Source organism: Pholcus phalangioides, unplaced genomic scaffold (assembly GCF_987345545.1).
Source record: "Pholcus phalangioides strain wild (caught in Gottingen) unplaced genomic scaffold, Ppha-v1.0 ptg000010l_1, whole genome shotgun sequence".
NCBI classification, from domain to species: Eukaryota; Metazoa; Arthropoda; class Arachnida; order Araneae; family Pholcidae; genus Pholcus; species Pholcus phalangioides.
In genome coordinates this window covers 10640117-10661305 of record NW_028301603.1, presented here as the reverse complement: position 1 = coordinate 10661305, position 21189 = coordinate 10640117, and the positions used below count along the sequence as shown (strand labels likewise).

At 37.3% G+C, this 21189-nt stretch overlaps 2 protein-coding genes across 3 annotated transcripts in view; one reads left to right on the top strand and one right to left on the bottom strand.

The window, feature by feature from the left end:
• Positions 1-536, bottom strand: part of LOC149080907 (rho GTPase-activating protein 39-like) — a 59065-nt gene extending 58529 nt beyond the window's left edge. Inside the window, exon 1 of one of the 2 annotated variants that reach the window (XR_016193398.1) lies at positions 314-452. Coding sequence is in view for 1 of the 2 variants with exons in the window: in XM_089237588.1 (XP_089093714.1) it covers positions 314-327 (14 nt within the window). In the remaining variant the exon portion in view is untranslated. Of the gene's footprint in view, positions 1-313 lie in introns of both variants that reach the window. The other variant, XM_089237588.1, reaches the window with a different exon arrangement.
• Positions 537-2425: 1889 nt separating this feature from the next.
• LOC149080906 (mitochondrial GTPase 1) lies at positions 2426-18291 on the top strand. Its single transcript, XM_089237587.1, has 10 exons — positions 2426-2603; positions 4195-4262; positions 4616-4807; positions 4995-5051; positions 12673-12763; positions 12858-12919; positions 15244-15340; positions 16918-16999; positions 17226-17332; positions 18141-18291. The coding sequence occupies exons 1-10, from the start codon at positions 2498-2500 to the stop codon at positions 18260-18262; spliced, it is 984 nt and encodes a 327-aa protein (XP_089093713.1). The 5' UTR covers positions 2426-2497; the 3' UTR covers positions 18263-18291.
• Positions 18292-21189: the final 2898 nt, after the last annotated feature.

The following is a 21189-nucleotide window of genomic DNA, read 5'->3' as shown; positions in this document are numbered from 1 at the left end:
AACTTCCTATATGATCACGATTACCACATAGCCTAATTAACTTCTACACATACCATTCTTTTTTGCAATAATAATTGGTGTGTTACCAATCCATGATGTGATACAACTACAATAATTGTTATATGAGTAAAATATACTTTGTATTATTGAATGCATGGATGTACACAAATAATGAGAAATCGGGAGAAACTTTAAAACAGAGAAATGGTAGGTGATTGGATGTGCACATCGGGCTTTTCTCTGATCTGACAAATAGTGACATGATTACTACATGGGGCGGTGGGAGAGGTCAATATTGCCGACATGTTCTCACCTGCCTGCATCCATGACCCGTCGTCACCGCTGACTTCAAAGCATCGCCACCATTTAATAGATATCTGATTGATCAGTTCATCACCATTTCTAGTCTTTCCACGATTTCATGTCATAGCGCACGCAAAATCGAAATTCGCTTTCGCATCCACAAGCGCATGAGCGTGCGGCCGCGATGAATTCATCCGGATTACGTCTGTCTGTCCGTCCGTCCGTCCAGCGGCGAGTGCCTATAAAATCCTAGACGGTAGAAACCGGATGGAGGAAACTGTGGTGATTTGATTGGATGCTTGCAAATGACGTCATACATGGAGAGTGTGGCAACTGTCAAACGTGGGGTGACCATATTTTTTCGAGAGAAATACGGGTAATTGGTATTCAAAATACGGGACATCGCCAATTATCGCCAAAAATGACATACCAAAAACCGAACAAAATTGCCAAATATTGTTGAAATAACGGAAAAATCCCATTAATGGGAAATGCAGCATTACTGCTAATTCCAGTGGGTTAAAATGAATTCCACGAAAAAAAAAAGTTCAACAAGACAAATGTGCGAGATTGATATTCTCATTTATAGTTGTAATTATCATATTATAATTTATAAGTTGAAAAATAATATTCATCTTTGACTTCAATAAAGAAAAAAAATTCAAGTAGGCTTCGTGCAAAATCACTGAGCTATAAGTAAAGTTTACTTACAGCTCAGTATGCAAAATACGGGTAAAACCGAGACACTTTTGTCAAAAAGTTGGAACAGCCAAAAAAAACAGAAAATACCGCGTCTGTCCCGGGCAATACCGGACGTATGGTCATTGTAGGCAAGTGCATGTCGACATAACAGCAATGGTAAGTTTTGAGAAATATCCTTGAACGAAATCAGTCTTTGTTTGAAAAACTGAGGATTTTTTGTGTTCATCAAACTGAAGAATAATCTGTAAAAACAAAAAAATGTAGTGCATCATTGAGAAAAAAAAAGTACATATCTGATGACCATATTTAACCCAGAAAATTTGCTAACAAATAAGGGTCATTTTCGCCAAAATTTTTTCGGCAAAGTTGGCATTCATTGGATCGTTGAATTAAATAAATATTCTCAATGGATGGGGAAATAAAGAGCTATCATAAATCACAGTGAATCAAAATGTATTTCACGAGAAGACGTTGCACATGGGAAACATGCAGGACTGTTGACAGACCAGGAGACCCGTACTTTCTTGGACAAAATTATTATTTTTTTTCATAATTTTCAGTTAACTCATTGTCTTAATGAAAATGCTCCCGTTGAGTGTGCTAAGAAAGCATGCTTTGAAAGTTTTTAATCGAAAATTCGTTATTTAAAGTGATTTGTAAAACAATAAAAAAGATCAGTTTTTCACAAATATGGTCACGTTAAGAAAATGTAAAACGTTGGGGAATCATTGATGAAAAAACAAACAGTATGACTGAGGTGACAATATTTCCTCGAGAGAAAGACGGGAAATTGAGATTCCAGATACGGGAAACTACGGGACATCACCAATCATCGCCAAAAATGACGCCAAATCCGAACAAAGTTGCCAAATATTGTTGAAATTACGGAAAAATCACAAGCATTACTGCAAATCGCAGTGGATTAAAATGAATTCCACGAAAAACAAAACGTTCTCCAAGACAAATGTGGGAGATTGATATTCTCATTTATAGTCGTAATCATCACAATATAATTTATCAGTTGAAAAATAATTTCAATCTTTGACTTCAATAAAGAATAAAAATTCAAGTAGGCTTCGTGCACAATACGGGAAAAACCAGGACACTTTTGCTAAAAAGTCGGGACGACAGCCAAAAAAACAGAAAATACCGGGACTGTCCCGGGAAGTATGGGATGTATGGTCACCTTAATTATGACCATCTTTTTCTTCGACTAGAGTAAAATTACAAATAAGAATCATTGAAGAAAATGGTCATTTTTGGTATAAAAGAGGTTACGATTATAAAGGAAACGAGAAAGAAATACAGGTTCGTCCCGTTGAATTACAAATCATATGGTCACTGTTGGTATTTTCTTTTATTTTCATCGTTCAACCTTGACTGACCGCAGTTGTACAATCAAACCGTTAACCGTATGCGTCGTTTGTTTACAAACAAACAAAAGTGGTATGCCTTGATGTTATTATTATCAAGGTATTTCACCTAAAGAAAAATGACAACAAAAGTGATCTCTCGATCTGTAAAATTTAGAGATGCTTTTGTTAAGAACATTGGGAATCAAAAGCTCACATCATGGTTTCCCGGGCATATGTACAAAGGTAACTATCACTATTAACAACTATTATTATCAATCATCATCTACTGTCATTATCAACTCCTATCATTATTGCAAACTTGATGCAGCTTTTCATTCAATGAAAAATTATCTCCGTGTTCGTGGGTTGGTTGGTCGAACTAATGTTATAATTGGGATCTCTAATATTTTGTTCAATAATCTTAAAAATATATAATCCACTCCGCTTATACAGGCTCGTTTTCTGTGGCTCCCAGCTTCGAGGCGCGAGTGTGAGCCGATCTCTCGGTCCCACAGAGAGCAACAGGCCTACAACGATACAATTATTCAATCAGTACACAAACTCAATCATTATACTTCACTCATACTTTAGAAAAATTGACGGCAGATGGCAGCACCACACATAGCAAGCATTGCACTGGAGCCGACTTCACGTTCGGTTCACAGCACAAACACATGCATGCACAGCTTTCGGCATGGCCCAAGTCTTCGACCACCTGCTAAAATTTCTTCATTGAGACAGTGGCGGGCCATGATCTCGGTAGGAGGCTCATACAGTCAACATAACGTCAAAAATATTTTGTATTGTCAGACAAAGCAATGATTTGGTTATGAGCCATACTTTCTGTGGAAATAATGAGTAGGAAGTTGAATGATGAACACTGTATTTGAATTAAGTATTGAATAATCAAAAATAAAATAAAAATTAGGCACCAGTCAAATTTCGTAGGAGCCGAATGGGTAAAATAAAATGTCCTGTTCAGCTCAATGTCCTATGGGTTCTGCATTTATAACCCTGAAGAGAGCCACAAAGTTTGCTTCCTGAGCGCCAGTGCCAAATCTGAGTTAAAAGGACGGAAAAATAAGTGGTCAGGTTGCCAAATATATGTCTGCATGAGTAGAATTTTTTCTCAAGCCTTTCCTGACTACCCTATTGTCGATTTTGCATCCTGTCAATGGGTAATTGGTCAGTTTATTCAGTATATAATTCGCTTGATTATACTCAAACACAATTAGCTTCATCCTCAACTCAACACCAAAGATATGTGGACCACTACTTCTTCGTATGTGAACATCTAATTTCCAGTGAATCAGTACATGCTGAAATGAATTGTCTGTGTTTGTGCATGGTTCTAAGGTATTCACGATCTCAGAATTATGCGTATTTCTAGTTGGATAAGTGCTGCTATCTGTATTCTATATGAGAATATAGAAATTCAGGCAGAACGCCTGAAGTTTCGTATTTTTGTAAGTATGATGTTGAAAGTCTGGCTGCTCTCTGTGGCGAGACTTTTTCAAATGGTGAGACTTGTTTGCATATGTGCCCCACAAAGTTAACGTCTAACCACTTCTGTGCTGCCAGTAAAAGTGCAAAACTAGGGCCTTGCAATATGAGTACATCAGGATGTACCCATGACTGAACAGCAGCCTATTGAAGATACAGACCTAAATCAATATTTTCTGAGATTGCGGTCTTTTCTACCTGGGGGGTAATTCATACAGTTTTTTTTTTGTTTTTTTTTTCCTGTCAAACTATTCTCTTTTCTTGAATAGTTATATACGAAGGAAATATAAGATATCTTATAATGATATTATTACTGTTTTCATTTTAATAGGTTTGTTGCAAATGCAGAGCAAGTTGGCGACAGTGGACTGTATAGTCGAAGTACACGATGCTAGAATATCCTTTTTTATTTGTTTTTACAATCAGTTTGTGGATGATGGTTTTACCTGTCTTCTGGCTTTTACTATAAAACATTCCAAGGCAGGTCATTCAAGTCTTTTTTTCTAGGTGGCGTACGTAAAACGTACAGTGCAATACGTGTGTGTGTGTGATAAACATTTACATTATGTATACATTACATATATAGGCCTGCCAAAGGCAGAAGTTGGCAGCTTCGCAAACTGGACGGCACAGTTGATCCAGCCAATGTCAGAATTTCATGTCAATTTTGTAGTTGTCATTATATTATTTGAATATCTGAAAATACTTCTATACGTTATTTTCTTGGTATTTTCTCTTAATCAACACAAATACCTTTGAGTGGCAGGAATCCAGATTTTTACAACAAGTTTTATGCAATCAAGCCACACATTCTTGTTCTGAATAAGATGGACTTGGCTGATTTGTCTTGTCAGAAAGCGATAGAAGACCAGTTGATGAAAGCAAGAGTTCCTAATGTTTTATTCACAAACTGCAAGGAAAGTAAAGGCAGTAACGTTGAGAAGGTGAGCATCATCAAGTGATTCAATTGAAGAAAGTGAAGTGTTTGAGAATTTTGTGTTATAGAAATGAACCAAGATGTTTTATTCATTTAAACACATAATTAAGTTACATTCATTTATAATTTTTATCTGCATTAATTATTAATTATAAGGCCATAATATTGTGTGTTTTGTTTTTGTACTATGATAGATACTTCCACTGGCCATTGACCTGATGACGAATTCTGAAAAATATGGCCGCATGTTTGTGAGTATTTAAAGACATTATATAATTAGTGTGAAAATTAGGGGCAGTCTTACAGCAGTGCCACCGGTGCAATTGCACCAGGTGCTAAATGAGAAGGGGTGCCGAAACACATTATATATACATTATTAGAAAAATATTTTTTAGATACATATTTAAAAAAAAAAACTATAAAATATACAGTCAAATCCTGTTTTAATGAATACCGTTATAGCGAAAATCTCGTTTTAACGAACACTTTTCTAATTCCCCAGATATGTTTACATAGGGACAATGCAAATACCTTGAATACTTTTATAATGAAATTTCGTTGTAACAAAATGATTTCTCTGGTCTCTTGGAGTTCGTTATAACAGGATTCAACTGTACATGAAAAATTAACGAGATGAGAAAAAAAATGGAGGTTTGAGTGTATGTAATATCACTGTAATTTTTTGAAAAGGAAAGAATCGATGGGCAGTGCACCGTACAGTAAATAGAGATTTTGGTCGGATAAAAATACACACTCTCTCTCTTGAGCTCTTTTCATTTACACCTGAAAGAGATTTTGGTGGGGAGATACAATTTCATTCTTTATTTTGTTGTGCTGTAGAAAAATAAAAATAATGGAGGAATCGCATGCCCCTGGTCACCCAATTTTTCTACTACGAAAGCAAACGTTTTTTCTGTGTGGTGGGGAATTACAGGAGTCTTCTGATGTAGGAAAGATTTTGAGCCAGAGACCTTTCATGCCTCTCTTTTCCTGACTTGTAATACTTTTATTAAAAACGCATAATTGTATCGGCAATATAGTACAGTATTTCAAAAAATAATAAATAAATAAAAAATATTGAATACATGTTTTAAAAAAATGAATGAATTTTGCTGACTATTTTAAATAGGGATCCTGCACTTGGGCCTCGTTCCTACCTGTCACACAAGGAGAAACAAAAATGTGCTCGCACGAGAAAACCCATGTACTTTGACGCCCCCAATCACTGGCCTGTCTCCCAACTCACCAGACTTTCCTATTGGTTCAACCAGGGGGGCAGCTCGGTGGCACTGGGTGTGATTCTAAAAGGGCATCAAATTCGAAGTGAAAGGGTGAAAAAAATGAGGAAAAATTATTTGTGCTGCAGTGTAGGGAGCCAAGTAAGGATGCCAAGTCTGAGGTAGAAAGGGCATTAAAATGTTAGGGGAAATGCTTTCTGCCCCCTCTAGTAGGAGTGCCAAATCCGACGTAAAAGGGTAAATAAATTACAAAAAAATTATTTCTACTCGCTTTAGGAGGGGCATCATATTTGAAGTGGAAATGTAAAAAATTAGGAAAACTTATTTGTGCCAAAACTTTTAAAGTCAGAGGTAAAAGGGTGAAAAAATACAAAAATTATTTCTGCCCGCTGTAAGAGGAGCGCCAAATCCAAGGTAAAAGGGCAAAAAATATTTGACATATGTTATGACATAAAATATCACTGTTCCTTTGAATGCATCAAAACAAAGCGATTGAAACAAGTTTTTTTTTTTAATTGGGGGAGGTTAGGGAGGCCAAAAAATAGGTCCTGCTCGGGTAGAGATTTTGTCTCAAGCTGCCCCCGAGTGCAACATGTGTGTGTGTGGATTTAAAATTGTAACAAACTGAACATCTTTTTCATGGATCTTGCTCCAGATACCCGGTGAGTAATGGTAAAGCCTCCTACGAGGCTCCTATACAGTATATCTGTGAGTATCTCCTATGATGCCTTGGTAAGGTGTGGCCACAACAAGACTCTAAAAAGACATCTTTTCCCTTTCAAGAAACAAATGAGAACGTATGTTGGAAATTCAATTTGATATTTTTTTAAACAACTTTGTAAATCAGATTCCACACTCATGAGCCCCCAATTCTGTTTTTTGAAACTAAGAAAAAAGTTTTAGGCGCAAAATATCTATTGCTTTATTCCATTAGGATCGTTATCCCTAAACATGCTTCATCGCATTGTTTTCCACGTTGGTAAGGTACTACGTGGAAGAGTGATGATATGTCTCACCAAATAGATTTATTAATTAAATAGTGTTCCAAAACATTGCAATTTTTCCACTGTGTTATATATTATATGGGAATGCGAATCATTGTGTGAACTTAATCTAGCTGCCTGTAACTGTAAGGTAAGCTTATATATTACGATTTGAGGCACAGTGGAAAACATTTGGAAACATTGGATGCGAAACATATTGGAAAACATTTGGATTGGCTCCGCGAAACAAGAAAAAACGAAGTTCAGGAACTAGAGTGATTTTTATGACCATGTTTTAGGAAATGGAAAGATAACATCTGAAAGAGAGAATGCGAGATTTTCCAGGAGCAGATTGCGTGTGTGAGTGGTCTTTTGTTGCCATTAGAAGGAGGTGTAGAAAGAACAGTTGGAATACAATTAGCTGAGCAAATTCGAAATAATAGAGTCATAGATGAAACTCCTTTTTCAGAACAGTTCGCTCTGTACAAGTGGAGAAGTCGACAGTAAAAGTTTTCTTTCTTTCAAAAGTGGAGGAGGAGGTTTATAATCATCGATTTAGAACCAATACTATAGGAAGCTGGACAGAGCTATGTGTGTCGAGTCAGAAGATAGGAATGTAAAACGATTGTTATTTCCCCGTTTTCTTATGACTTTTCATGTGGGGTTGGGCCATTGATAGCTGTTTAAATCTAGGGAAGAAACAATAGTGTATATACGTATCGGGAGAGAGACTGTTGACACTTCAAACTCTTAAATGGGAGCGGGGGGGGGGGGGTGATAGCATTTTCGAGAGAATATTTTGGTGACAGCCCTGCTTTGGAGTGGTCGGTAAGCCAATGAAGGATGCAGGAAGATCGTAATCACAAATCAGTGTTGAGATTGCTTGACAAGATATTGCAACCGACTTTCAAGAAGAGCCAAAAACCTCAATATACTAAATTCGATCGAAATGAAAATCTGGTGATCCTAGTAAAAGTTTCGATTTTAATTTTTGTCATATTAGTTTTCTATAAGAATTTTAATCATCTTTAAAAAAGTCATTTTGAAGGTAAGTCATTTCTTTGTGTTTTCCTCAGTCCTCGACGTTAATCTTGAATGAGAATTAAACAAAACCTATCAAATTTTGCTGCTTATAATCCACAGATGTAAACTTCGCTAGTGTGGGGGAAAAAAAAGCACCAAAATTTATCAATGTAAAATCGCTCTCAAGGAGGATGGGGAGGGAGGTTGTTTAACACGGTTTTGTAGAGAAAATGTCAATTTTTGTACTGGCATCTACCCCATCTATAAATATTTAAAAAATATACGTTTTTAAATTAAATTTTTAACCTAATGATAACTAATGAAACCTCTCTCAGAAAAAAAAAGTTGTAGATAAGTTGCAGTGGTTTATCCACACTAAAGCCGCTTCAAAGTTAAAACTCGTCATGCAGCTTTGATCTACACTAAGAAATTCATTTCCGACGTTTTGTTTTTATTTCAACGTAATAGGGTAGGTTAATTGGGACTTCCATGGAAATATGGGAATAAACTCGTACCTCACATATCCAAAACAATGAGGAACAGGGGCTCAGCGGCAAATCCATTTCGAATAAGTGAAATTGCGGATATGTATCTATGTATATTTGAAATGAGGTTTTTTGATGCTGATGAAATATGGAGTTTATGTTACGGTAAGAGTGTTGAATCGGTGAGGTGAAGCATATCGGTAATGCATAGTCACCAGTCGACTCAGTAAGTTTGATCAATTTCGCAACATTTATCACTTTTACCCGCGATTATGCATAATCCTTTTAGACCCTGTACGCACAAACATTCGGGTTGCACCTTTTCACTTTAGATATTATTTTTTTTAACCTCAGGGATGTTCAGCCCAAACTTCAAGAATCGTGCGTTATCGTTGAGATGAAAAAAAAGATCTACATAGAGAAAAACACGTCACGAAAATGTGATCTAGTTAAAATTTTCTAGAATTTACTAGGTAGGGCCTCAGGAAAACCACTTGGTCCGGGGTCCCATGATGCTCTAATACGGAAGCATGCCGTAGCATGCTTTCTTTGGGGGGCAGTCTTTTCTTGGAGTCTCCTTGAAACGGTTATGCTCAGAAAAAAGGGGGGGAAGTTACAAGCGTCCCACCCGTTCGGTTCGGGTCACCGCCCAAGTTGCCTCAGAATAGTTACGGGCAAAGCCGCTTGAAAGACTCTTAATGCAGCTTTGGTTACGGGCCTGCCCAAGTTGCAGAGCCCGGCGCTTTAGCTGGTGTTTGCCTGCCCCTTTCGTTTCTTAGTGCTGGGTCTGAAAAGTATAATTTCAAGTGAAGTTCATGGGTTTTATGTAGTTTTTAGAAATGAAGGAAATCATACGGAAATATCACTTTCATTTAACCACTTTTATTAGTTTAGCCCGTACGTGATCCGTGCACTACGTGTATTTTACCATAAAATTCAATTAAAATAAGTATGAAGAAGATAGATCCGTTGTGATGAGTACCCGGCATAAATGTGTGACGTTGTGCTTTTTTAATGTTTTTAAATCTTTTAATTAAATGAAACTGGAAAAAAATTAAAAAAAACTGGGTTTTTATGCTTGTTTACAAGTTAAATACCAGTAATCCCAGTCTAGGAAGAAAGCTTTTCCGACTTCTTCGTCCCTTAATATTCAACCGGGGGGGGGGGGGGGAGGCGATGGGGACGATCACCACACCAAGAGTCTGATAATATAGTAGAATGAATCTGTACCGTATGCGGGACAGTAATGACTAGAAAAAATTGCCTCCTCCGAAACATCACTCTGGATCCGTGCCGGGGGTGGGGGGTGACTACTGTTTTTGCACCGGGCCCTGGTAAAAATTTATATGATATAATTATAATTATCGCTGTATGTAGTCAAATCCAGAATAATCAAATGCACAACGGCCTACGAAAAACTTTTGAGTTATGGTTTGTTCGACTAATTGAACTATGAACTATCTATTCTACTTGTATTACATGCAGAGAGAAGGTTCTGAGGCATTGTGGGAACTTTGAATCAAACAGATATTTCATTCACTGGAATTCCACTTTGTGAATTGACTGTATTTGAGATGAATTATTTATGTACTAATTAAAGAATAGAAAAACATACTTTAGGATTTCTAGTATTATTGACAACTACAGTGACCTGAGTGATAAGGCGTAAATATGCCGCTGAGTGAGTCAGCGGCGTATTTAGTGGGGGGGGGGGGAGCCTATAGCCCAGGGAATTTGGAGGGGGTGGCAAATTTAAGGACCTAGTGGTCAAGAAGCAGTCAAGTGGGAGAGGGGTGGCCAAACCAAAAATACTGCTTCTGCCAAGAGATCAAGGAATTAAGTTTGTGAGCAACCAAAGGAGTGTGCAAGCATGGGAGTGACGAAATAAGCGATCTAAAGGATGTGTGAGTATAGGAATGACGTAGAGAGCAAGGAACCAGGTCAGTGAGTCACAAAAAAAGTGAGCTAGAGAGTGTGCAATCATGGGAGTGACCTGGAATACGGGGCAAACATGTCAGTAAGCAACTGAAAGAGTGACCTGGAAAGTAATCATGTGAGCAACTAAAAGAGTGACTTAAAAAAAATTATTTAGATTGACATTTTGAGAGGGAAGGGTGGAGTCCTGGCAAGTTTCAGAAATTAATGGTCGAGAAAATTAGACTAGAATGGAAAAAGGGCAGCAAAATAGTTCTATAGCCCGCAGGAGGCAAAACCAGGGCCGCAACTAAATGCTTGGTCACCCGGGGCAAGCGCGCATTTTTACGCCCCCCCCCCCTTGTAATGTTGAAGGAGAGGTTTCAGAATGAAATTTGCGCCCCCTCGGGTCTAGCGACCGGGGCACGAGAACCGCCTGCTCCCCCCTAGTTGCGGCCCTGGGCATAAGTCTGCCTCTACTGCGAGTACAGAAAATCATCTCATAACTGAGTGAAATGTATAAATGAGAGGTCACTGTATCTCTGTCATCGTCTGTCTATTAAACATGAGAAAGATCAACGTCAAAATTTTCTAGCATAAAACCTAATAGTTTTGTTTTGATTAAACATCTGTAACTGGTTCCCAGAGAATTGTAACAATTGTTTAAATGGTTTTAAAAGTACAGTCAGCCCCGTATTCGCGGGGGTTACTTTCCGGGGATGGCCGCGAATATGGGAAATCATGGTGTTTTTTTTTTGTTTATCTCGTTTATTGAACATCAGGAGAAGAGCAGAGTGACACAGAAGTATAAAGGAATGTAAAAGAGGGTGCAGCGATTGTTGGCGATGTTTTCTGAAAGAACATTGTGATTTCGGTTTTGTCGTTTCTTCTTCTTCATATCATTAAGTATGTTGCAATTTCTTCTTCTACCTATTTTTCTACATGTGAAGAACGTACCATAGAGACATCTATATAATGAAAATAATCTATTACTGATTTGAACTTGAGAAGCCCTTCCGCCATGTTACTCATGATGAACTTGTCTTGCACTTGTTTATCTTGGCCTTCATCTGGTACCAATTGTTTCATGAGCAGTCTCAGCTGCATTAATTCCTCTTTGGTCAATGCCTCTGAATTGCTATTAATTAGCTGTTCGACTTCTTCTATATGCATATCATTTAACCCTTCTCGAACTGCCTGTTTTGTAACATGGCAATGTCTTTTGTAATCTCTTCAGTTGGCTCTGTAGAAATGGTTGTGTCCCGGAGTGCTACATTGTGGCCAAAGGTTAATCCAACCTGAGTTGTCTGTTTCTCTCTCAAGAGCTGCCACAATTCTAGTGATGACAGTAATGACATTAGCGTTAGTGTAATTCTTCTACACCTCCAAGACATTTTCTGCATTTGCATCTTCTTCTATCGCATGCACAATCATCTTCATTAAGTGACATGTACCTATAGTGAGCCTTGAATGCTCGCATTACCCCCCTGATCAAGGGGCTGAATGATAGATGTACTAGGAAGCAATATAAAGGACTTCCACACCATCAGCTTGAACTCTTTGACATCTGGGTGTCCAGGGGTTATGTTATCCAGTATCAAAAGAACTTTGAATGGCATGTCTTTACTCTCAAGGTACCGCTTGACTTTTGGAACGAAACACCGTTTAAACCAATCCACGAAAAGTGTTTTCGTAGTCCAAACTTTTTATTGTTCATCCAAAATACTACAATCAATTGGAATACATTTTTCGTAGCAGTCTTGTGCCCACAAAAAAAAAAAACCCTGCATTTTTTGTACGAAAAACACAAGAATCACAGGGATTTCGTTGCCACAGGTGCAGGGGGGCTTCCACAGCTGATCGAATTTCAGAGATTCCTTTTTCTTGATATATCTCACCGTAGATTCATTGATTCCGTAATGGCGGGCCACAGCAGCAATTGACTTACTTTTGCTGAGCATAGTCAATATATCCAATTTTTCTTGTAAAGTTTTCACTTTTTTTTTGTCTTTTCGAAGTATTATTAGTAGCACTAGACAAATGAGCCATCCTAAACACGCACAACTCAAATTTTGTGAACAAAACATGTGAATGGCGATTGCTGAGTGTTGCAAAAAATTTCCAATAAAGGGGGAAAAAACCGCGAACACGGGAGGCCGACTGTAGTATGATATTTATTTTGAAAAAAAAACCAACTTTTTATTTTATATTTTGTCCATTTTCTTTCAGAATTCCGAGTACAAAATAATGATTCTCGGGGTTCCTAATGTTGGGAAATCTTCTCTAATCAATCGATTAAGAAATATTCATCTTAAAAAGAGTGAGTCTTACAATAATTTTTATCGAAATATTTATGCTTCCGTGGCATTTGGATGTTGTGGGTTTTTATTTTTAAACTCGATTGTCTTTTTTAGAGAAAGCCAATCCAGTTGGGCCGATCCCTGGAGTTACACAAAGTGTCATGTTCAAAGTGAAGGCAAGTAATTCTGCAGTTGTTTAGTAGTACGAATGTGGACAAGGTGCATGTGTGGTTTAGTAGTAGTAGTTGTTATATGTTATTAAAAGAAATTTGTTGTTTTAATTATTTTTTGGCGATTATATTTTTTGTGTTAAGTTCCATTTTAATAGATATTTCAATGATGCATGTAGGCTATTTATCATACCCAATTGACTTCTGTATTTTTAGGACATGCAGAGGCATAAGCAAAATTTACAATGCTCAGAGCTAAAAATGAAAGTGCTTCATTTTTCGAAAACGATTACACTGACATTGAATAGTGAAATGTAAACAAACCCCTTTAAAAAAAAGGATGGGCAACGAAGTAAAACCATCTGGTTCACCTTGACTTATTTACATCGGACCTTGTAATTTCCACATTTAGCACTGTGCTTTTGAGAGTGGTCTTGAAAGAGCGTCATTCTTAAAAAACTTACATGTCTTCATAATTTGTTATGCATTGTCAAAGAGAGTTGACAGAATGGACTGTGAAAGACTCCAAAAAAGAATGTAATGTTTTGGCCAAAAATTCTTTTTGTAACTAAATAATTTCTGTCATTTTTCTTTGGCTCGAGTGAATCTTACAGGATACTGAAATATATATAGTGCTGTGATTTTTTTTTTTATAATTTTTAAAAGAAATGGAGGGATTTTTTTTCATTGTGTTATGTTCTCAATCGGAGGGAGTGGGATATCCCTTCTCGTCCTACTTTTTAGTCCTATTTTTCTTACTTTTTCTAATTTTTTGAGCGGGGGCCCTGATGGTTTTTTGTAGTGTTATCATATGAGAGTTAGTTTTTGTGAATTTCAAGCGCAAAAATGCTGTCATTTGCTTCAAAAATTGAAGCTATACAGTTGCTTTTATAAGCCAAAAATGATTCATAGAAAGAGCTCTTTTTAAATGTTTAGAAAAAACATCACACAACGAGAGCTCACAATTGTGAAAAATTTCGTTATAACACGTTATTAGCTTATCAAATTTTTTTGCTCTGTTTTGGCAATAATTTTTTTTTTTTACATTTTTCTGCAATATCTGCATTGTAAACGTCTTTTGGATCATTTCATTCCCATATTTTATTGAATAGAATGCCAACCTTCAGTTACTTCTCCCATTAGCTGATTCGCCAAAAGAAAAATTGACATGAAAATACTTTTCCTATTTTGAAAATGATTCCACCAACTGTGAAAGAATTTAAATTCTCTGTTTTAATTTCCCTGCTCAATTCTATGACTTTATATCTGCTCATTAACATCTTTCCACCAATAGGAAAGCACATTTTGCATACTATATTACACATATACATATTAGCACATTTTACACTTTAATTTGCCTGTTCATTGTGAAATTAATATGTAAGTTCTGAAGAAATGAATTCCAGCCGTGAAAGATGACTGTTTTTCATCAGTAATCAGAATTGACAAAAGTCGGTACATCAGCATCATCTGTCTGGTTTGTGAATTGGAAAGGTTACGTTTTTGTAAATAGAAAGAGGAATTTTTTTTTTGGGGGGGTGGGGGAGGGAGGAGGAAGTTTTTGCTTTTTGACGCATATTCTGTAAGAAATTTCTCAGAAGTATGTTTACGTGCGGTTATAATGGCAGTAAGCCATCCTTAGTGTGAATGTTGGCGAGAGAGCGAAGAAAAAACAAACAACTTTTTCCTGAATCTTTGCTGTTGTAACAGCTCTTATTTTTTATTTTTTTATTATTAAACAAACAGCACAATAGACAAAACAGACAAAAAAATAAATTTAAACACTTTTCGACCCAAGGGGATATAAATAACCTTCCATGGGTCCTATTGATGCATCACATAGAATTTCTGGGCAACATACAAGGGTATATTTTACCACAATTGCTGTAGGCAAGTCACTCCAAATATATTGCTTTAAATGTTATACTATAGTCTGATGTGTCAAAATACAGATATATTTTCTTAGAACAAATATATAAACAAATTTTGCTCCTTTTAATTTTCAATTTCATTAACCATCGAACGAAATGAACCTCTCAATATCTGCTATTTCCAGTATACGATCTTTTATAGCCTTTTTAAACATATAAAATTATTGTTGTTGTCCAATAATATCATCAAATTCTCTACATATTCTCGGAGCAAGAAAAAATATTGATTTTTTGAAAATTGTTGCTTGATAATTTAGTAGATTGCTATAAATGCAATGTTTTTGTATCTTTAACATTATAGTGTTGATGGTGCATTTCAAATCACTCATAAGCCGTGAGATTCTTGTTATAAGCTGTACTCATTATATTAATCTCTTACTGTACCTTTTTGCATTTCAGATTCACGAAAATCCACCTGTTTTTTTATTGGACACGCCTGGCATAATGCAGCCAAGGCTGAATGATTTGGAAACAGGTTTGCGGTTGGCTTTGTGTTGTGAGTAATGTTGGGAAATTATTCTGTTACACCAAAATATTGTTGTCTATCATTTTCTTGCAGTTTTTGAAACTGGAACCGATTCATACTGAATGCAATTTAACGTAAAATTTTTATTGCTCATGCACATTATACATGTTATATGTTTTGAAAAATTCTCTGACCAAAGATTCAAAGATTTATCTCATTCTGGGAGTTCATATCAGAGAGGGCCAGGAGAGTATAAAACGTTTAGTCTTGCCAATTATCTTGTATTATAACTGTAATTCTAAATAAAGGTGAGCATATACTCCCCAGAACTTGTGGCCCTGGGATCTTCTGAGGGTGGCCACGTGGTTGAAATTCAAGTACCACAGAGACCTCTGGAGAAAAATGCATTGAAATATTGGTGGAAAAATTGTGACTACACTCTTTGAATCAAATTTACTACCAATATTTTTCCGTAGGATATCCACACACACAAGAAGGAGGCTGATGGGTATCTCATCCAGGTGTCCATAGATCCACCTTATTTATTTTTGGGTACTATTGAATTTATTCATGCATCAAGTTAGGCCTATTAAGTAGAAAGTGGCTTGTGCTGCTGGATCTGGGAGCCATAGGCAAAAGAAGGTTAAGAAACACTCCATTATGCAACCTTTGACAGAAAAGTTTCAGAACTGATTCTTTACAGTCATAATGCAATAAATATATATTATCCATTCACCTAATATATGTCTTGAATGAACATAGTCGCAGAAGTGCTGCCGTTTAAACTCACTAGTTAGCTCAGTAACCCACCCACTGTTCAGCTTGTTGGCACATTTCAAGGTTGGATGTTTCATAAATTATTAACAATTGCATTTGAATGGTTGAAAAGAGATAGAATTGATCCTTAGTTTGTTAAACATTATGGCTGAAAATAAAAATTGATCATTCCTAGATTATCATCAGGAATTTCCAGAAACAAACATTTTTATTGTTAGCCGGGCCATCTTGGTGGTATTGCAGGCCCCAGGAGATGAAGTTGTACACTGGGGCTGTTGTCAGGTAGCGACAATTTATTTGCTGAGGTACCTCTGAATTATGAATATCTTGACTCGCAAGTAGTCCATGAATTGGTAGTAGATTAGAGAAGTCACTATGGTGGTCGAGTGGTCATAGTGACGGACTCGCATCGCGAGGATCCCGGTTTGAATCTCACTGTTGCCGTAGTGGTTGTCAGCTGAAGTTGGTTTTCTGTGGTTCCCAACTTCGAGTCGTGAATGAGAGCCGAACTCCCCATTAAAAAGTCTCGCCACAGACAGCAAAAGTCCTACAACAACACAATTATTCAATCATTACACTTCACTCATAGTTAGAAAAATCGATGGCAGATGGAAGCACTACACCCAGTAAGCATTACACAGAAACAAACTTCACGTCAGGTTCACTACACATACACACACACATTACAACATTTAACAATGCTTTAGAAGTTCCTCCGAGGAATATGGATGAGGTGCATGTGTGGTTTAGTAGTAGTAGATTAGAGAAATTTTTGTTTTGAAGTTGCGTTTGACTGTATATGTGTGTGTAATTTGGGCATTGTTTTGCAGCCACACTCCATGACCATTTAGTTGGTGAAGTGCTGATCGCTGATTATCTGCTTTACTGGCTGAACAAGCACAAAAATTTCAGGTTTGTTGCTCTGCATGTGTTGTTTTTTGCATTTAAATATGCAAAAAATCTCTTGAAACATATATAATTCAAAACAATAATCTCTCTTTGCTTTCCTAAATTAAAGTATAGGTTTTCAATTTGCTCTCAATTCTTCTGTGTGTTTCTTCCCTTGTCATTCACGAAATCATTCTACCCTATAGTGGTTTATTAACCTGCTTTGTGAATAATTTTCTTCCATATTCAGTTATGTGGATTATCTTGGAATACCTCAACCTGAAGATGATGTGCGGTTTCTGTTGCTTAACATAGCCAAAGTCCTAAAGAGTACGCTTGCTATTCGAAGTGCCGAAGGTTTGTTCCCCCTTACTTTTTTATGGTTTTCAAACTTAAATACTTATTGTTTTCATGAGAATAGTTCCAATTATAACTGTGGAAAAAAACATAACTAATGGTATGCTATTTTTCATTACTTTAATTGGTTTTTCCTATTAAAGATGATTATTTGCTGATTATTTTTTGGTGTATCCCTGAATAGTAATAACACCGGCTGGGGGTAGGGACCATTGGCAATGCTGTCTCAAAGCATGAACCTGACCCGGGCCCAGTCCGGAGACCTTGCATTGATGAAATTCATTACTATGATTTGTGGGCACTTAAAGCTAAGCAAAGCCTGAAACACCAATTTGCCGGTGGGGGGGGGGAGAGAATGTGTCATGGTGCTCTTGAGACGACCCTGACCACTGGTTATAGAGGAATAAACAGTGATAACTAACCACAGAATGCAAATAACGCAATGCATATGTTCGGAGGCTTAGATGACATTCTTGTTACTGGTGCCATTCATGGGTACCCCCCCCCCCCCAAAATCAAATCTGAAGTTGACTGATCTAATGTATATTTGTATAGACATCATCGTATCGTGCCCCCCCCCCCCCAGACTTCCAAGTCTATCTCAGCCTGTGGTGCCCTTGATGTTTAATAGATGGCGCAACCAGCGAAAACATCAATAATTGAGTATGGGGAATTATTTTGCAAAAATGGTGTGTGTGTGTGTGTGTATATATATATATATATATATATATATATATATAAATGTCTCATTTGAATGGAGGTTGTATAACCAATATGTGAATGTTGTTTGTTTCCTGTCACCTTGCAGGGTCACTTGTAAATGTTCCCGATTGGCGAAATTGCGCCAAGCATTTCATCAAAGCTTTCAGATCGGGTGAATTCGGCAAGATATGTCTAGACCACGATCTAATCGTTTGTAAGAATAGGTGAATAAATTTGATTGTTTCTTTTGTTTTTAATTCTTGTTTTATGTCACTTTGAAAACAATGCGATTCTTTGAGCATGCTTCTTTCTTTCTTTGATACATACTTTCTTCCCGTTGTCTTCTAATTTAACGGTTTTCAACATTGAGCTGCATAGAAAATGCTTTAAGCATATACTATACCACCTTACCCGTCATGTAAGAGGTGATATGGGAAAGAGAGCTTTTATATAAAAAGGGTCGATCTTAGGTGCCTTTATAACCTTGACGGCTCATTGTCCTCCATCTTGAGGGGCAAAACTAGTTTTTATATGTCAAGTGACAAGGCTGAAACTGGAGAGGGGGTGTAGGTCTGGTTCCTGGGCGTTGGACCAGATGGGGCGCAAAGTTCACCTTCACATTACGGGGGGGGGGGGAAAGCCGTCGAAATATGTGCTTGTCCCGCTGATCAAGCATATAGTTGCGGCCCTGTAAATTTTGTATTAAAAGAAAGTAGGGTAGGAACATCGATTGACATAGCAATAATACTGACGTCACACTTCGTTAAAAGATGCGGTTAAGTCAACCTGGAGTATCAAGCAACTCTGACAAAATGAAAAGGCGGTGAGAGTTTCTGGGATGATTGATTGCAGGGCCGCCCTAATAACACGTGGGCCCGGTGCGAAAATAATTTCGGGGATCGTCCGATTTTACATATTTTGAGGGAGGAAGGGAATTTGATATTTTCGTGAAATTTTTTAGCAAAGAATATACGAGAATGGTGAAAAATATCTACTCACCAATGAAAAGCCAGAATTATAATGAGAGAAAAAATCACAGAATTGATGAAATAGTTCCAGAATTTATGAAAATTCCAGAATCGCATCATCCCAAACACCTTGTTTTGTACAAAAAAAATGTTTATATTTTTCACTTCTATATTCCGGTAAGTGCAAGGCCCGGTGTGACCGCACCTATCGCACACCCCCTATGGTCGGCTCTGATGGATTGTTGCAGTGAAACCTCTCCAATAGCGATTACCTTTCGCCCCTCAGCAAACTGGTCTCTTGGCTCGTTAGTTGAACTAGCCTCCCGCTTCACTATGCGAGCGCCGTGCTGAAATTACAGTCCATACCGCTTGCAACGTTCCCACTTAGAACGTTTTCCCGCTTGGTACGACTAATTTTCGTGGTCCCAGCTCCAACTGATTCTCATTAATATTTTCCGTTCAAGGCGTTTTCTCGCTTACAACGCTTTTTCATAGCGATTTTTGAAAAACGTTATAAGCGAGATCTACTGTATATCCCCAAAGTGTGTGTGTGTGTTGCGATTCCCGAGCCGAGGACATGGATGTGCACCTACTTGGTGGTTAGAAGGAATACAAAACTTTATCCAAATATTCGCAAACACTGTTACTGCCTCTTCGCTTCTTGGGTACTCACGCGGGAACCTTCATTTTTGACGGTTTTAATGATTCTTTTGTTTCAAGTAAGGACTTCAGGTATGTGTAAGAACCCAACTCAAATGGCAATAGTAAAGTTATCGACCCAAACTAACTAATTAATTAATTAACTTTTTTTCAAAAATGTTTTCTTCTTTTTAAAGGACATTTTGACATACAATAAGCATGAAACAGTCGAAAAAAGAAATTTTTAAAGTTTAGTTTTGGCTCAGAGGTGTGAAGAGGCTGAGTGTCACGGATTTAATCATGCCTGTTAGGTAGGACAAGAGTATCGCTTGTCCTACTTAATATATATATAATATATACATTTGACCCGTTGGAGTAAGGAAATCATGTATGAGTGATCACCAGGGCAATTAATCTAGCAATTTCGTAATTATCGAACTTTTCGCGTGAATTAAAATTTCGGAGGTCTCATAATTACATTTACAATTTTAAGATCATAATTACACCAGTGCGAAGAAGCCGCCCCGATCAATAGGACGAGGAATCACAGTATTCAATAAGCACTAGGGTAAAGCCGAGGTGAACTGGTGAAGGGCTCGTGGATGCCAAACGTTTTAGAACGACTGGACTAAGGGAAAATTTTGGACCAGAAAAACTTATCCTATTGGGAGCTGGTCCTTCAGAGAGGTTTCAATAGATACATGTCAAAAGTAACTGCCTTTCGGACCCGGGAATCCCATTGCTTCAGAATCCGATTTTAGAATGTAGGTTATCTCGTTTAGAAAAAAAAATCCCCCTTCGAGCGGATTTCTCCCCTCCCCCCCCCCCCAACGCATAAAAAACGAATGCTTGCCATCTATTAAAGAAATATTCGACATCAAGAAAAGCGTAACATATCATCTATAAATTTTTGAGGAAAATAAGTCTCTTTGAAACTTTCTTATAATTCCTAAAAATTTCTTCACAAATTATTATTACTTGCCTGATGATGATGACCTGCATTAGCTCCGTAGACTAATAATAAGCGTATTAATTTTTTCATCCAATTCATCAAAATTTAGTGAATGTGTTGAGGAAGAACTTCGTACAACTAGTGTAATGTTGTTCAGGTCGTTAATTATCACTGTGGGTTGTTCGGATGCTCCTACGGAAGTGAGTTCGACCAATTTACGTTAGCTGGCCCCGTTGGTTCGACTCTCATGCCTCCATTGTACTGAATGTCAGAATCTCATCCAGCAACAATATGTAATAACTAGCAAGGCAATTCGAACGAAGCTCTATACGTCGAAATACGATATATAGGGCGTGTTGTTAATACAGCATGTACACACGACAAATTTACACCAATAAAAGCAAAAATTTGTTTCATCAATATTTTCCCACTTCGTTTTTGGTCCTGAAAAAAAAAGTAATTCAATTTTTAAACTGCCCGTAAGAGATTTTTTTGAGTAAAAAAATCACCCTTAAGAGGAAAATTTTAACATGCATTAGATTTTTAGTTTCTAGTGCAGTGAACACCCCCGAATTGTGCACCTCCTGGGAGGTAGG

Excerpts from the sequence above, each read along its gene's own strand:
- LOC149080906 (XM_089237587.1), top strand. The coding sequence starts at position 2,498 with ATGACAACAAAAGTGATCTCTCGATCTGTAAAATTTAGAGATGCTTTT. Across the intron at positions 4,263-4,615 it reads AAGTACACGATGCTAGAATA|CCTTTGAGTGGCAGGAATCC; the intron begins TCCTTTTTTATT and ends TCAACACAAATA. Across the intron at positions 12,764-12,857 it reads AAATATTCATCTTAAAAAGA|AGAAAGCCAATCCAGTTGGG; the intron begins GTGAGTCTTACA and ends TGTCTTTTTTAG.